This window comes from Podarcis liolepis, assembly GCF_965112155.1.
Source record: "Podarcis liolepis genome assembly, chromosome: 13".
Taxonomy (NCBI): Eukaryota; Metazoa; Chordata; class Lepidosauria; order Squamata; family Lacertidae; genus Podarcis; species Podarcis liolepis.
In genome coordinates this window covers 54,103,674-54,120,868 of record NC_139573.1, presented here as the reverse complement: position 1 = coordinate 54,120,868, position 17,195 = coordinate 54,103,674, and the positions used below count along the sequence as shown (strand labels likewise).

The 17,195-nt window shown below is 40.7% G+C and overlaps 1 protein-coding gene across 2 annotated transcripts in view; it reads left to right on the top strand.

The window, feature by feature from the left end:
• Positions 1-17,195, top strand: part of TMEM245 (transmembrane protein 245) — a 49,685-nt gene that overhangs the window by 12,276 nt on the left and 20,214 nt on the right. The window contains exons 6-7 of one of the 2 annotated variants that reach the window (XM_083473196.1): positions 1,299-1,468; positions 9,513-9,536. In XM_083473196.1, the coding sequence (XP_083329322.1) occupies positions 1,299-1,468; positions 9,513-9,536 (194 nt within the window). The remainder of the gene's footprint in view (positions 1-1,298; positions 1,469-9,512; positions 9,537-17,195) is intronic. The other variant, XM_083473197.1, reaches the window with a different exon arrangement.

The window sequence follows — 17,195 nt, the reverse complement described above, 5'->3', positions numbered from 1 at the left end:
ACATCCTGGCTTGTTCTGAAACTGTTGACCATTGTTTCCCAGTTTGGTAATGAGTGCTTAGCTGGTTATACATCATGAAATTGAAAGCCAGATACCATCAAGCCCTACTGTTTGCCTCTGCATAGTTCCATCCTTATTTCAGACATCATGATATATTGGTATATTGCGATGTTTAGCTGGTGATATATCACAGTTTTGAAAACCAGATACCGCCCAGCCCTGTTCACTACCCTGCATGTGATCATATGACAGTTGATGCCTTGAAGATTTTTCCAAAGTGGTCATCAAAGTAGTTAGAGTACTTCTGGACTCCCATAGGAGGAGGGATGATATTGAAATAAAAAGAATACTTAAAATATAAAGAAAAAGAAACTCTGTTGAGGCCTAAGGATCAGGCTGAACGTGTTGTGACTTGCTCATATATGAATTTCTATTTATAAGCCACAGTGACATGGAGCTGATTTACCTATTGCAGTATAAGAAAAAAGTTGGCAAAGGAATTATCTGCCCTGTCTGGGAAGACTTTTCTGTGTCTTTGTCATTTGTTGCTTAAGAGTACCACAGTCATATAATTAAGTCTTGTATAAATAATTTTAGCTCCAAAGCATACGGCTAAGCTAGATTTTGGTGCTAATGAGCAGAATATATTTAATCTTGATGCTAGTTACATAATTGCCTCAGAAACTCCCGGTCAGTCTCCATTACGTGAGGGGAAAGTAAGTACCCAACAAGTTGCTCTTCCTCCACTGACTCTTCTTATAATTTTCATTTTCCCAGACAGTACTTCCAGCAGCAGCAGACTGAGCTGTGTGCAGTTCACATTGAAAACCGTAGGCATCATGAGTAATTTCAGACACCATATTAGTTTCAAACTATGGTTTAGGATCCTCTGAGGCTTTCCATGTATTGTGAGACTCCAAAACATATTTAAACATGTGCATTTGTGCTGTGTGTATCTCAGAAAACCGAATATTTTTGGAATTTTTAGAATCCTTCATAATTTTTACCACTAATTGGAATCAAGGAGCCTTCAAAGTTCTTAATGTTGAGATGTGGTGTGTGTACCTATTTGACTCTAGCTCTTGTAACTACGGAATATGTATTACTATCTGTATGAACCTATTAGCTATTATGTACCTGAAGCACATATTTTGGGAAGTTTTTGTTTCAGGCATCCAAAATTATTTTTCTACCTATATCAGCAAAAGAAATGTAGCAGCAATTTTAGCATAGCTTTCTGCAATATTGCTGTGTTCATTTCCCCCATATTTTTAGTAAGTTTTCTTTTAATATTGCAGTGTGGGTTGTCAAAAAACTTGTGGTCCACTTTGGAGTGGTGAAATTTCTGGTGAGTCACTGCAGTGTCTGGTGGCATGTCCTTGAAGATTTTGTGAGAGAACGTCAAGAAGCTCTTGCACCACGACCAATCAAGGGCCTCGGAAGAGTCATTCTAAAGCTAGACAGTAAGGTATTTAAAGTTGCTTCTTAAACTTGTGCGTCTCTCTGTGTGTATCATGTATAAAATTTATTTAAACATTTTTATCCTGATTTTCAACCAGAGCATCAGCTATATTGGGCGAGTGGGGGCAGAGTCAAACCTGTTTTGCCTATTTCAGTTACAAATATTTTCATGCACTGTAATGAATGCACAGAACCCTTTAGTATCGTACAATCCTGAAGGTAATTTGCACCGTTTGGGCTTTAGGTTGTAAACAGTACTAGTTACACAGTTAGGGTTGCTGTAGTTAATGGCTTAGGTACAGTGTTCTTTTGAACAGAACTCAAGCCATAGGATGCTCCTGCAGATGAAAGGTAGGGAGGGGACTTTTGCTGATTGTAGCCCTTTGTGCTTCATGATCGGAGAACTTGGGTTCCAAGCCAATACTTCTTTTGTCTATAGTCAACTGAGCCTCCACAGACCAAATTTCTTTTTCCCTCCCCAAAGAGGGACTCCCAGTAATAAACCCATCCAAAGGAGTTGTCAAATACATACCTCCTTGGCATTAGTAATGGAGAAGCTTCCTTCTAGATGACTTGCTGGGCCACATTCTGCACTTTTCAAAGGGTGGGAAACAGCAGGCCAGGTGAGAGCTTGCTACATTAATGGAAAAATCTGCTGAGACAGATTGTAAAGGTAACCGCAAACGTTAGGGTGCCTTTCCAGTTGTGTAGTACTTGGCCAGTCTGAGAAACTGTAACAGTTGTGGGTGAAATTTGCTTTCTAACCTGCCATGTCTAGTCATATGGAGACTATCCTGATAATGTTTGTTCGTTTGTTATAAAATAAAAAATATTCTTTAAAAATGGTAAAAGAGAAAACTTTCTCAGAAAAGTCACTGTGGACATAGATCATGATACAGTTTGCATGTACAGACACCCCTCCATTTATGCGCGTTCAGTATTTGTGCAACCGCACATACGTGCATTTCACCAAACCTGGAAGTGAGTTTAAAAACGGCAAAAAAGGCCCTAAAAGAGCTCAGAAAGAGCAAAAAAGCATGAAAACAGCGCCCAGCTATCCCAGGAGCCTTTGCACCAATGGCTGAGGCCTGTGGAGAGTTGGAGCCTTGGAGGGAGCTTGGTGGAGTTTGGCATCTGGTAAGTGGAGCCGGTTTTTTAAAGGGTTTTTCAAGGCTGTTGAGAGGTTTAGAGGGTGTTTGCAGGCTTCTCCAATGGTGTTTCCAATATACACAATTCCATGTGTGGGCGCGGTGCCTCGGGACATAACTCCCTCATAAAGGGGGGGTTGCTTGTAAATTAATTGCTGCATCAGTGGCAAAGGTCCTGGACTGCAGAGTGCAGTACTCAAGCTGTGGAGTAAATAGTTCTAGGTGACTAGAGAGGGGGAATGTGACACAACAGGAATGGATGGTGTCTTTAAGTAATCATTCATCATTGAATATCGAGCTTCAGCTTTAAATAATCAGTCCAAAATCATCAAGTTCCCCCAGTGCCTTGTACATCTTTTACATTTTCTGATGGCACTGACTATTCTCTTATATTATCTCGGTAAACACTTAGAACCACCTTATCATACCTGCAAATGAGCATTGTGATATTTACAGCTTTTCCTATGTGTCTAGACCAGGGGTCTGCAACCTTTAAGACAAAAAGAGCCACTTGGACCCGTTTCCGAAGAAAAAACAACAACTGGGAGCCGCAAAACCATTGCGACATTTAAAACAAATATATCTCCGGAGCCATGATCTGACAGCGGGCGGGAAGGTGACGTCGGGACGGTGCGTGACTAACGCACGCACCGCCCCCATGCGACGTCACAGCCAGTACAGCGCCTGCCACAGTGAGGAGTGTCGGGGTGCACAATGCGCCACCTCCCCTCGCTAGTATCCGCCCCGGAGCCGCAGCAAAGATGTAAAAGAGCCGCATGCGGCTCCGGAGCCGCGGGTTGCAGACCCCTGGTCTAGACTAATATCTAAGATAAGCAAAGTTCAATAAACGCTGCAAGCTAAAGCACAGAGTAAATCATTATCATTCTACTGTTTTATTATAGTATAATTGGGACAAAACAAACAATAGAGAGTCCACTGAATATTAATTGATTGTCTAGTTGTATGAGCTTTTAGCTATATCGTCCTCAGCCAAGCAGTTTCACGGAGTCCGCACCCCACTGCCGGCTTGTGCGGTTGCCTCTCCCCTCAGCCAAGCAGTTAACGGAGCCCCCATCCCACTGCTGGCCCATGCAAGCTGGCGGCAGAGTGGGGGATCCTTTACAGTGCTCCTGCCCCCCAGCTGAACAGCCCTGATGCGTTGAAAACCTGACATTGCCCAACCCTATGCTCAGTGAGGCAGAATATTTCCAATATGTTAACAGTGCTGCTGAAAGTGTCCAATGAGCTGCCATGCTTAGTTTAAAGTGCTGGTACTGGTGTACAAAACCCTATGCAGTTTAAGACTAGGATACTGAAAAAAAAATCATCCCTTATATAGCCAGTCTATCACTGCTGTACGTAGTGGAAGCCCTCCTACAAATACCAACTCATCAAGTTGTCCATTTCCTACGATGTAGGAATCAGACCTTTGGTGTGGTGACATCTACCCTCTGGAACTCCCTCTCATGGTGCCATCTCTGTGATCTTTTGATTGTTTATTTGCACCAGCTATTTTTAATCCCTTAATCCCCAAGGATTCTAAGTGGTGTACATAAAAATGACAAAAGCATCCATTGAAGGTCTTCCTATTTCAGCAAGCCTTGTAAGTGGACATTCTTATCCCATCTATATTGAGCTTGAATTTATTTTTATAGTTGATGCTTTTATTGTTAGATCACTTCAGGATTGTTTCTGGGAAGCAATTCATTAAAAAAAATAAAATCTGGAATGACGATTGGATCCACTCTTCATCTTATTTCTTGTTCTGGTTTTCTAGAAGGTATTGCAATAGATTATGTTTAGGATTTTATCTTCAGATTTGCTCATCTACCTAGTAGTAAATGCATGAATTCTCTGTGTAGTGAATTCCAGTGTTGCATGCTGTAATTTCCTACTGCTTCCTCAGTGATTGACATGCTGCGGTCATTGTAGCAGAATGAAAGTGCATGGCTACTTCATTACTGACTTGCTACCACTTGTGTGGATTTTCTGGGGGGAAGTCCTAAAGTACGAGTAATTTGCATAGGAATGTTTTCTGTTTGCATTGGAAAATATTCTGATGTCTTACGAGAATGAACTAATTTAGCATGCTTATTTTACTTCTGTTTAGTAAACAAAGCTAAAAGCTTTGAAAAGCTTACCTAATACTGATTTGCAATTGGCATCTATTTCTTTGTTAGTAGTGAATTTAATCAAATTGAAAAATTAAGGAAAAATTTCCGCCCTACATCACTGTTTCACTGGCCTTTAAGAAGATAATTAATTGGATTTGAAAGCTGCTTAATTTTCTTGTAGGTCATCTAGTTTCTATTGCCCAGTGTTACTGACGATGTCTTATTTCTTTGCCTTGGCAATGGCCTAGCAGTTTGCTCCTGCCATTTCAGTCTACACAGGTCACCTTTTAAAATGTGTTACAAAAGTAACACGATCAGATGTTATATAGAATTGATAAGCACAGTCTTATTTCTGCTCACTGGCCTCCAGCTGCAATTTCTTCAAGCACCGCTCTCCCATTACTCTCCGTTAAGCACTTTAAAGCACAGAATGACATGGTGCAACTAGCAGGTAATCCTATTGAAGCCCTAGTCTCCATCAGCCCTGGCAAACCTTGAAGCTGAAGTGCCAAATGTTTTTCACCTAATTCCATTATTCCAGTTGATGGAGAAGGGATAAGAGAGTAGAAGCTGCTCTTTGAAAGAATTCTCAGGCCTCAGTGGCAATGTTTCTAAACTTTTTTTGAGCTGCCTTTGGGTAGATGGACTCACTGTAACAGAGCTGAAGTCCAAACAGCTCAAAGATGTATTGAGGAAGATACCAGTTTCCACAGCATTCCTGGTATGTTTGTTCTTTGATGAGTCCAACTTGTTGTTTTTTTAAAAAAAATAGGTTTTGTTAAATAAAAATAATGTTTTTATTTGTCACACAATGAAAAAAAACACCATTAAAGACATGGCTGGGAAAAAATAAAAATCACATAACAGCCAACATACTGTGTTCTCCAATTGTTGCATAAAATATGGTAATGACCATGTACCAGTAATGCCCTTTAAGTACTGAGGACATAGGCCACCAGTGGGGTAGCTTGGATAAGTATGGCTAAGGAAATAGATTCAAGTTCACATATCCATCTCTATCTACTACTTTTGCTGGAGCAAAGGTGTGTGGTAAACCACTGGATGCTAGACTTACTGAAGCTAAAGACAAAAAAGATGCTATTCACAGCAAAAAGGAGCACAATTCCAAGTTGCAAAACTTTTTTCACTTCTCAAAGCAATCAAAATGGTAGTCATACAGTCCATCCAAATTCAAGTGATCAAGACCAAAATCCCTTTGCAGAGGAGTGCAGAGATGCTTGTCCAACTCTTTATGGATCTTCTTTAAACAATTCAAGAACTAGAGCTCCACCTGAGGCCAGGCAAAACCCAGCATGCCCACTAGAGGCAGATTCCTGTGTCTGAAGCATTGTTTCCAAGAAATACGTGCTAGAATTTACTTTCTGACTTGGGGGCAAGTTTCATGGGGTCCTGGACTTGGGGGAAGCAACAAACTACCTCATAAAACTCCTCTGGGTGTTCAGGCCATCAAGAGATGATTCAAGTTTTCTTGACTTCAGAGAGACAAGAGAAGGTTCAGGCCTGGGAATCAGATCTCCTACATCATTTATACCTCTCCCTAGACCGATGGCTGTCTCTACAGTGTTTTGTTGTTTTGCAGGGATTGAAACTTGCCATCCCTGACAATCTTGGTCACCACAAATGGCAGCCCTGTGGCAGTGGGACTCACCTCAAAGGATAGAGGCCTTCATTAGAGACCCACAGGTAGCATTGGTTGGCTGCAACTAGGAATTAGTAAATCTCAGAACTTGTTTCAAAATGGCCATGTCCTTGTTTGAAGAGTCAATGTGTTTTGCAAAGGTGTTCATAAGCAGACAGGGAGGTGGGTGCTTTACGTCACACCACATAAAAACCAGTGACATAATAAAATGGGCACAGTGGCCCCTGTTGTTCATCAAATTGGAGTGTCAAGCCTGCAGACTTGCTCCGGAAAACGTATCTGCAGAGAGATGGAATGAGTCCTCAATCCCAAAATACTTGTGAATCTAGTTCAGTGATTATGAAAACCTGAAATGGATCTCTTCACCAGTGCTGAAAATACTAAAGATTCAAGATTCTTTTCAAGGCATCTCTGTCTCAATTCAAAGAATACAAATACCTTTTGAATCCAAATTTTCATACTCCCCACCCTCTGCCCAGAGGACCAGTATAGGCCATGTTACACTTTTATAGGTAGAATTGTGTGTTAATCCAATCCTGACCTAACTTTGGGAGCATATTCAGTTTATGCCAAGGACATTTTCTGCCTGAAAATTCAGCTGGAGTGAGTTAGCCAGTCAGTCATAAACCAAACCTAACAAGAGGAATATGTAAATGCTGATCCTCCAAGAACATTATCTATCTATTTTAGTATTATTTATTATTCAGATAGTGTCATTTATAGAGCAAAATGCATGTATAGTGCATAATAGTGCATATGAAAGGATAAACTTAACATACATTTGAAGATAATGATAATAAGAACACCATTAACATCAATTAATAATTAACTAATAATTATTAAAATTGCTCACAGTACTTACATGCTTTGTGAACAGTGCCATTCACAACCACAAAATTGTGAATGCTGTACCGCTTGTGACATGTGCAGATGGCAAGCTCCTAAACATGGGCCGCCATATTTAGCTGTGTCATCCAACTTGGTTGATACCCAGCCTCGTGATATTTTCCGCTTCCAGCTGCATAATGTTAAGAGCTGCTCCATATCTGGGTTTGCAATGCTACATGTTTTGTGTGTAGCATCAGTGTGTCTGCTGTTGAAAGAGTAGGCACACTGGACATTATGGATATTATTGAGCTGTGATGTTCCATCAGACAGGAGTAGAATGAATCGCTGCAGCAGGACAAGTTTTTTCCCCATCCATCAGAGAGTTTGCTGTAGTAGAGAGCCAAAGGAATGCTTCGTCAGTGTTTTGAAATTCCACCCATATTTTCCATGTTGTAAGTTTTTCCGGTGCCACAGAAGAAATAAACTATTGTAACCAGTAAAGGAATAGAAACCCATCAAAGGTCTGTGCAGTTCTGCTGGCAGTTGAGAGCAGATCTCATTAATGGGAACATACTACTTAAATATCCCACTGATATATTCACTCTACAAAGGCATCATTTTATCTATACAGATTTGATATGCCAAATACTGTCCCCTGGGGGTGGGTGGGAGAAGAATTCCCCCTCCTTTTTCTTTGGATTCTGACTATGATAATACCTCAAAATTACCAAGGTGTGTTGATTGCCAGAAGCAAAATATTGTTGGTTCTTTTACCTTTTACATGGATACCAGGAAGTTTCCCTTCCAACCTTTTATCCTAAGCTGGTGCATCAACAGGCAAAGATGTGGCACAAACTGGGCATTTAAGGGGCTCTTTAATTGTACTTGGGGAGAGTGACAGACATTCTGAATCTCTTTTTGATTTCTTTCAGATTGGTTCAGAGGTTAGGAAAGTATCAAAATCCACCATTTCTAGGTAATTGGGTTGCAGCAGCCTCCTGAAGTCATTCTTCTTTGGCAGAAATTTGCAAAGTGGTAGTGTATTTTCCAGTACACAATTCTTAAGGCATTGAACAATTGATGCCCTCAGTACATACAGCATTTAGGAGAAAGGTCTTGCAGAAAGTAGCTATTCATAAAGTTTTAGTCCCTGGACCCCACTCTGGAACAGTACAGTGGTACCTTGGTTTACAAACTTAATCTGTTCCGGAGGTCCATTCTTAAACCAAAGCGTTCTTAAACCAAGGTGTGCTTTCCCATAGCAGTGGGGGACTCAATTTACACTCAACAGGAAGCAGAACATTTTCTGCTTCCAAGGCGAGTTCACAAACCAAAACACTTCCGGTTTTGCAGCGTTCTTATTCCAAGTTGTTCATAAACTAAGCTGTTCTTAAACCAAGGTGCCACTGTACTGATTTTTAAAGAGTTCTGAACATTTTTGGAATGCCCTTTTGAGACATGGGAGAAGAAGATATCCTATTCCTGTTCTCCATGACTGCCAGAGGGCATTCTGTGCATGTCTGTCCTATCCTTTGGGTCGGTGGTTGATTAGGTAGGAAGCCCTGGGGTTGTTCCTACAGTCCTGTTCTTTTCTCTATACAGTTGTCTTTCTTGCACATCAAGTTAATGAGTTTTGTTATCAGTTTATAGGGTTGAGGGGTTATTCTAGTTTAGACTAAACTAATGAATGAAGTAGAATGAAGGCCCCTCCCCTTGATGGAGCAGCTAAAGTGATTGCACCTTGCAAGGGGGGAAGCCTGCTGCCAAAGGTTTTTGGAATGCCCTTGGTGAGTCAGGGAGAAGAAAAAAATACATGGTAAGTAATCTCCTTTTCTCTTCCCTATCTCCAGTCCCATGGCTTGTTAAATGAATTTAGCATTTTTCTCACCCCAGAAGAATGAACCCTTTTAAAGAGTGTCATCCAACCAACCCCAGAAGGCGGTTTGTTTTCTGTAGGTAATGCAGTTGTGTATATTTTAGCTCACAGTGGCCCATAAACTTTAGCTCAGGATACACTGATATAAATCAGCAGTGCAGTCCGACTTTTGTTGGTACAGTGCATGTCTTAAAATTTCTAAATACTGTACATATTTTTTCTGATTGAAAAAAAGGTTTTGATGGTTTCTGCCACGTCTTTACGGCTTTGATGAAAGTCTGTCTCTGGAATGGTTTCATTTCATTCCTTGGATAATCCAGGGGTGTGTGTTTTTCATTTTTGCACTACAATTGCATTCTTCAATAATTCTTCACTGTCTTCTTGTCTCTTTCTCTTCTGCGTTCTCCCACTTTCCTTCTCCCAAGCTGTGGCATTGGCTTAATAAGAAGGTAAATAAGCAGACAGTTTGTTTGCAGTTAATATATTTTGTGCCCTTTCCCAGCATGAAGTGGTTTTTGTTTCTTGGCTTGCTCTTGATTTGCATCACAGCAATTTTATTCCAGGCCATGATATAAGCTACAGAAGGTCATTCAATGCCCTCTAGTTTTCTTTAGCATGCTTGATGAAGAAGGATTATGTACTGAACATTGACATTGAATGATATATGTTCCATTTGCCTCAAATTGAGATAACCAAACTCCACCTAGCTCATGTTTATACACAACCGAGAACCTGAAGCTGAGGAATAGATATATAAACCTATGTAGAATGCTCACACAACGTTTGGTGAATAATAAATAATATGGTCTTTATGTAAGCATATTGCTTCATTTGCTGCCAGAAGTGCAAATTGGGTGCCAGTAGAAGAGAGTTATTCGCAGGAGAGGAATGGCAAGAGGAAGATGCTTGTTTAACTCTTGCCCTTTTGCTGCTTTCTCTCTGCTTCCCCTCCCTGCAGGTGGTTTCCCCCACTTACCTTCCCAGGCAACCAAGAAATGAAATTACAAAGAAAAACAGGGAGTGGGGCAAAAGTTCAGCAACCCTTCTCAATTACATTTTCTCACCTGTAGGTATCCCTTCTCTGCTTTGGGAGCCCCATGTTTTGCTGCCAAACACAGAGTTCCACTCATCATCTCTAATTGGCTTCTGGGGGGGAAATGTTTCTAAAAGAGCATGAGGATGGAGCTTTTCAGTGATGTGATGGTGAATAAAGAATATAGAATGTGGGCAAAACATGGATTACCTGGGATTTTCATTTGCAACTGGGAGATGAGAGACTGCTACCTTGATGTGGAGAAGCTTCTGAACCTGGAAGGTTGCCGGGCAGTGGAGGGGAAAGAAAGCAGAATTCCACTTACTATATTGTTCATCAGCTCAGGTTCCCTTGCCTATAGTTTTTTTTCTAAAAAGTTATAACTTAACAATACTCATCGTAATTGTTTACGTCTCCTTTGAGCTAGTTCAAACAAAACCTGAAAGCCTGTTTAAGGAATTACGATGAGCCACAAGCTTGTGTATTCCCCCTCTCCGTCTGCACAAATTGCCCAACCATAATTAACCATGGCTGATATGTCTACACTGATACCATTTGGGAAATTCTGTAGAATGAAATTGGCATTTGCAGCTAGAATTGGTTTTTCCCATAATGTTCAAGAAAAAGCTATAAAACATATAAATACATGCTTATTCCTTGCATATGGCTTTTCTTAACCAAGCTGAAGCCAGTGCAATGTAAATTACTAATAGGCTGATCTAAGATTGATGGGACATAATATTGCTTATGTTTATTTATCTCTTAGTATCTTGACTAAGTCATATTCAGAATAGACTGTATTGATTTCATTAGGCCTACTCCCATGTATGGTTTATTCAGATACAACCTGATCCCTGCAAATACTGATTTGAGAGAAAAATTGCATATTTGCTCAGAAGCATAATACTCTATGCACAAATATTTGATTGAAAAACAATTAAATATGTATATAAAATATTTGATGCTTGCCATGCCAAATTATTGGGTGCAATTCACACAGGAAGAATGTGCTTTATCCTCAAAGGACGATTTCCATCGTATAAGCATTTAAATTAAATTTCATTAGTTATACTGAATTCACTATTTAAAACAGTTGGAAATTTTATTCACTGCAGCTTTCCCCCCTGAAATTCTAAGAATAATAATCAGAAAACAATATTTACAAGAATTTCATTTAATGCATTTATTTTGTACTAGGGTTCAAAACACAACTTTTGTGTAAAGTTATTTTTTAAAAATAATAATTAAAAATGAGTTTCATTGACTACATGCTTACTCTTCCTTAAGTGAACGACCTTCTGCGACTTAATGGTTTGGTATCTCTAACTCATAGATAATCATGACATTTGTTTGTAACTGTTAATAACTTCAATTAGTTACTTGATTATGAAACTACCGGTAAATCACTAATATCTTAGAATATTTTTCTGTGTGGGCAGGAAATTCAATCACTGATTATGGCCAGCCTGGTAAGGGATAGTGGATGCAAGTTTAGCTTAAGTATATTTCAAGTCCTTACACATAAAATACGCAGATGGTTTGATGCAGAATCCAAGATCACCAGAAAGGTAAAGCGTGATCACTGAGGTGCAAGGTGCTCTTGAGTTAAAAATAAAGCCATTCATTCATTTGCCTCTAACTCACATTGACTTGCAGCAAGGAGCTAGTGCACACATTGTGATTCTGATCCTTTTATTGTGGTTAAGGAAGTGAACTGTGGGGTTTCGTTCCCTTCTGCACAAATTCCCACCATGGCTTTAACTATTACTAAGTCTTGTGTCAGCACTAATCTCAACTGTGATTAATGCTAACCTGGGTTTGTTACTACTAGGGTTTGACACCAGAGTTTGAAGCTAGTTACTCCTTGGATAAGGGATTAGGGGCCTTGTATGTATCAGCCCTTAGTTTATTTCTGAAACTATTGGAAAACCTTCAAAGTCTTGACCTAAATCAGAGTAGCCAAGAAAATTGCATGATTAATCAGATGATTCAGTCATCAGTTTGCACCCATGAAGGAGAGGGATGGTTAATGATACACACAAGAGTATTGGCAGGCTTGGAGGATTTCCAAGGGTTGCAGAAATGTTTTTTAAACTTTTTTTTAAAAAAAGAACCCTAAGGGGGAAAGAGATCCCAAAATACTTCAGTGATGGCTGAGCACTCAATAGCCACAAAACGGTGTCTGTTGCGGGTGAAGAGTGGAAAACCGGGGTGGGGAGGATGGAATGTAGTGGAGTGTTCTAGAAAAGAGCATGGCGACCTAGTTGGAACAATGAACAGAAGCATTCTTCACTGCAACATTTTGTTGATGGCCCCACTTGTCCCGTAAGTGTGAATAAATGCATCAGTAAATAATCCTTTTGCAGTTGCAAGTAAAACATGTTCTAAAGAACTTTTCCAATGTGTTCACTTACTGTGTGCGACAGTCCCAAGTTGTTAACATCACATGGCTAAATTTGCTTATTTGTTTCAGGGTGGCCTTATTTATGCTTGCATAGTTGAACTTTTTGTTCCTTTAATGTGACCCATGTATAGAAGCGCTATGAGACAGCAGTGCAAGTGTATATAAAGAGTATATAGTACCGTGTTTTTCGGTAGGACACACTTTCCCACCTCCAAAAATGAAGGGGAAATCTGTGTGCGTCCTATGGGGTGAATGCAGGCTTTTGCTGAAGCTTGGAGAGCGAGAGGGGTCGGTGCGCACTGTTCCCTCTCGCTCTCCAGGCTTCAGGAAGCTATCAGCAAGCCTGGGGAGCCCGAGGGAGTTCCCGCAGGGCTCCCTAGGCTGCGGATAGCAGCCTGCTGCCCGGAGCGCGGGGCGCGCTGAAGCAGAGCGCCCCGTGCTTTGGGCAGATATCCGCAGCCTGCTGCCTGGAGCGCGGGGGGCGCTGAAGCAGAGCGCCCCGTGCTTCGGGCAGACATCCGCTGCCTAGGGAGCCCTAGGGAGCGCGGGGCGCGCTGAAGCCGCGGCTGGGGGGGGATAATTTCCCCCCTTTATTCCCCCCCCCAAAAAAAACTAGGTGCGTCCTATGGGCTGGTGCGTCCTATAGGGCGAAAAATACGGTAATCAATAATAAAAGAGCAACATAAACCATTGTTCTTCTTTGTACTCCCTGTGCAGGCACACAAAGAGGGTCCTGTACAGAGCACAATTCAGAAACATGTAGAGCTTAAACTAACACATATTTAGGAGCCAACTGCAGCCGCTGAACTAAGCATGCATGCTGTCAGAGATGGACTCTACACCTTCCTGCTCAGTTCTTCAACTACCACCCAGCAGCACCATGGAAAATATTTCTGAGATCTCATGATTCCACTCACTCTAATGTTCTGTTCTGTTCTCTCTGTCTCTCTCGTTCTCATGTGTATGTGTGTGTTCTCTACTTTTGATTTCACTTCACTGGTATTTGATGTTACAATTGTAGTGAAGTGTCTGTGGTGCAGCGACTGTTTTAAAATTGCAAAATGCATAGGAGACAATGACAAACCACTGATAAATATGACAATTATAATACAGTGGTGCCTCGCAAGATGAGAAGAATTCGTTCCGCGAGTCTTTTCGTCTTGCGATGTTTTTCGTCTTGCGAAGCACGGTCCGTCGCAACTGCGCCTCTTCAAGCGGCTTTAAAAAAAAGCGCAAGACGTTTTTGTCTTGCGAAGCAAGCCCATAGGGAAATTCGTTTAGTGAAGCAACGCAAAATGGAAAAACCCTTTTGTCTAGCGAGTTTTTCGTCTTGCGAGGCACCACTGTATTTCTGTAAGAGAAGAGCACAGGGTTTAGAGTGGTGTTTGCTGTCAGAAGATCATCAATATACACACATGTGGGTGATGCTTTTGGAAAGAGCTTCCTGTCTCCCAAGTGAATGGTTACTAATGCCTTGGCTATACACAGCTAGTGTTGGTGACTCAAGTTGTTTACCTTCTCCAGATGTGGAGGTAATTGTTTCAGTTTATGAAGAGGAGACCAAGGAACGTTCTTCCCTTCGCTCTCCAGGTTGTGATGTGAAGTACCCACGCAAATCAATATTTATGCCACTCCTTTCTACATCATTAACACTTCCACCGCTCCCACCTTTTGTCTCTGGGCTGTCAACATCAGGTGTCTCTTAGGAGTTCCACCAAGGTGATCATTAGGGCTGTTCATGTTTGAAGAACAGAGATCCTTTGTTCTCTATCCCTCGGTCATGTTTACTCCCCAATCCAGGTAGAGACTACTTTACCCTAGAGGGAAAGGTACTGCTATGCTGCAACCTAGATCCCTACAATCACAGTGGCACCAGCATCTTCCTTCCCTTGAAGGTTGCTATGAGGCTCACTAGCCATCTTTATGTCTTCTGGATTACTGCTGCTGTGGCCTGGCAGCTGTGTCTAAACTCTCCTTATGATGATGTGTTTATATAACATTTTACATACTTTAACATGGCTTCCCTTCTCTTTCCATGGTTCATTTTGCATATCTCACATCCCTACGTATTTTATAATAACTATTCCAGTCGGTTTTCCTCTATTACATCCATCAAAAATTATTCATGTTGAATTTATCTTAATGCTGCCAGCATTTTCAGCTGTACACAGTTATTTTCCATATACTCAGTAAACGTTTTCCAATCTTCTTTAAACGTACGTTCTTCTTCTTCTATCTGTTAAATCTGCAAGTTATGCTTGTTTTGTCAACTGAAGTTGCCAATCTTCTTTAGTTGGGACCTCACATACTTTCCATTTGGGGGCTAACAAAACATGGGCCACAGTTGTTGCATACATAAATAACCCTCTCTGAAACCTGGGGATTTCAGTCTGAGTTATCCCCAGCTGAAAGGGCTCTAGGTTTTTTTTTTGGGGGGGGGGGGAAGTAATTTCCAGTTCATTATAAACCATTTCCCAATACTCTTTTACGTTTTTACATGTCCACTACATATGAAAAGAACCTTCCCTCCACCTCTTTACACTTCCAGCACTTATTTGATTCTGTCTTGTAAATCTTAGCAAGCCTACTCAGAGTTAAGATACCATTTATGAATCATTTCCAAATAGTTCTCTTTCAAATAATAGCATGCTGTAAATTTCAAGACACTTTTCCAAAGTTTCTCCCAGAGGCTTAAATCTATGTTGTGTCCTACATCTATTGCTCAGTGCGTCATCGAGGCTTTAACTAGTTCGTCTCCCCCCCCCCCCCATTCTAACAGGTTATATACATTGTAGACAAACGTTTATCTTTGTTTTGCAGGAGTTCTTTTCTGAATTGTGAGCTTTGGTCCAAAAAACCATTCTTTCTGTCTAATTTAAACACGTAGTATAACTGATGATATTGCAACCAGTCCATAACTTGGCTCCTTAGGTTTTCCATTGATTTCAGTTTGGGTTCCTTCCCAGTGAAATACAGCAATTCCCCGTCAGCCGCCTATTGTCTATCCATATTAACTCTCTTAATTGTAATTCCCTCTATGGGAGATAGCCATAAAGGTGTAAATTTTCACCTTCCAATACCAAAGGCATGCATGCCAGCCAATTTTTAAGTTGTGACCCTCTAGATCCAGGATGTCTGCATTATCCAGTGTAATCCATTCTTTTAACCAACACAAAATAAGATGTATTATTAACAAAAATAATACATTTGCAGGTCTGGCAGAGCAAAGCCTCCTCCATCTTTTATATCTATCATAATTTTATGTTTAATTCTTGGCTTTCCCCCCTGCCAAATAAATTTGGAAATATCTTTTTTCCATTCTTTAAAGCAGCCTGAATTGTTTACAATTGGGATTGTTTGGAATAAAAAGAGCATCCTGGGCAATAAATTCATTTTAATGACTGAAATTCTACCTAGCAGGGATGCTTCATTCTCTCCCATATCTCCAACACATCAAATGTTGCAAATGTTCAATATCTTCTGAAGTTTCATTGGTTGCTTTCTGCATTGCCATCCATGCCAATTTTGGTGTCGGCGCCAAAACCAATAACAAACACAGTTCTGCTATTATTGGTACTGATATCCGTGCTGATCACACTGCCGTGCTGATCACACTGCCTCTTGCACATCCTCTTCTGGCTCATTCACAGACCATGGCTTCCATCTCCTCATTTCTGTTTTGCTTCTGGTTTCACAAACAGCATTTGTGCCTCTTACTACTGAATTTGAAACTCCCATTTTACTGCTAGTATTGTTGATCCCCATAGCTGCATGTGCAAACCAGCAGTGCTGGTTATGTTACCTGCACCTCTCCAAGTCACTAAAGACTCGTGAGACAAATATTGTGTTGATTTTACTGTTTTCTGATCATACTCTGAGGACAGTGCCTTCAAAGACGGGTGGTATAAGTTACATCTGGTGTTAGCAAATGGGCTAACAGAATCTACATTTAAAAGCGTGTAAGTTTGCTCAAACATAGGCTCTCGGCAATTAAATAAATGACGTGGCATACATTAAATGTGTGTATATGTGGAAGCACCCTGGCTTCCGTTGATGGAAAGGAGTTTGATGGTTAATGTTTTTGAAAATCATTTGGAGTTACAAAGGCACCAAGTTAGCAGCTTATTACAGGCTGTACTTTCCATGCATAGATAATGACCCTCTGATTATTAAGTCCGCAAAGCTGAGAAATTAATAGAAGTTGCTTTTGAGTCTGGTAAATAATGTTAAACTATTTTCAAGGTTATTGTTCTGTGTTGCGGTGCTGAGTAATAAAATCTCTCTTAATATTTCTCAATTCTAGTTCTGTACTCTCTGTCTTATGTGTCAATGCACCTATATTAGTACGCTTTCTTGCAGTCAACATGTTAGTTCCATGCTTAGTCAAGTTTAAACTATTCCCATTGAAATCAGTAGGACCTGTTAGTTATGACTAAGGCTGCAATCCTGTGTCCACATCCATGAGAATAAGCCCTACTGAATTCAATAGGTTTTCTGAGCAGACATGGCTAGGATTGTGTTGCGTGTCTCATGGATTTCTGTGGGCCTGTTCTAAGCATGGTCTAAGTCTGGATCCAACCAAATTTCACTGAGAGGAAAGGCTGCTAGTAGGGTTTGAGTATGTTTACATGCAATTTTGATTTCTAAATGTTCAATGACTTTTCTGTTTTA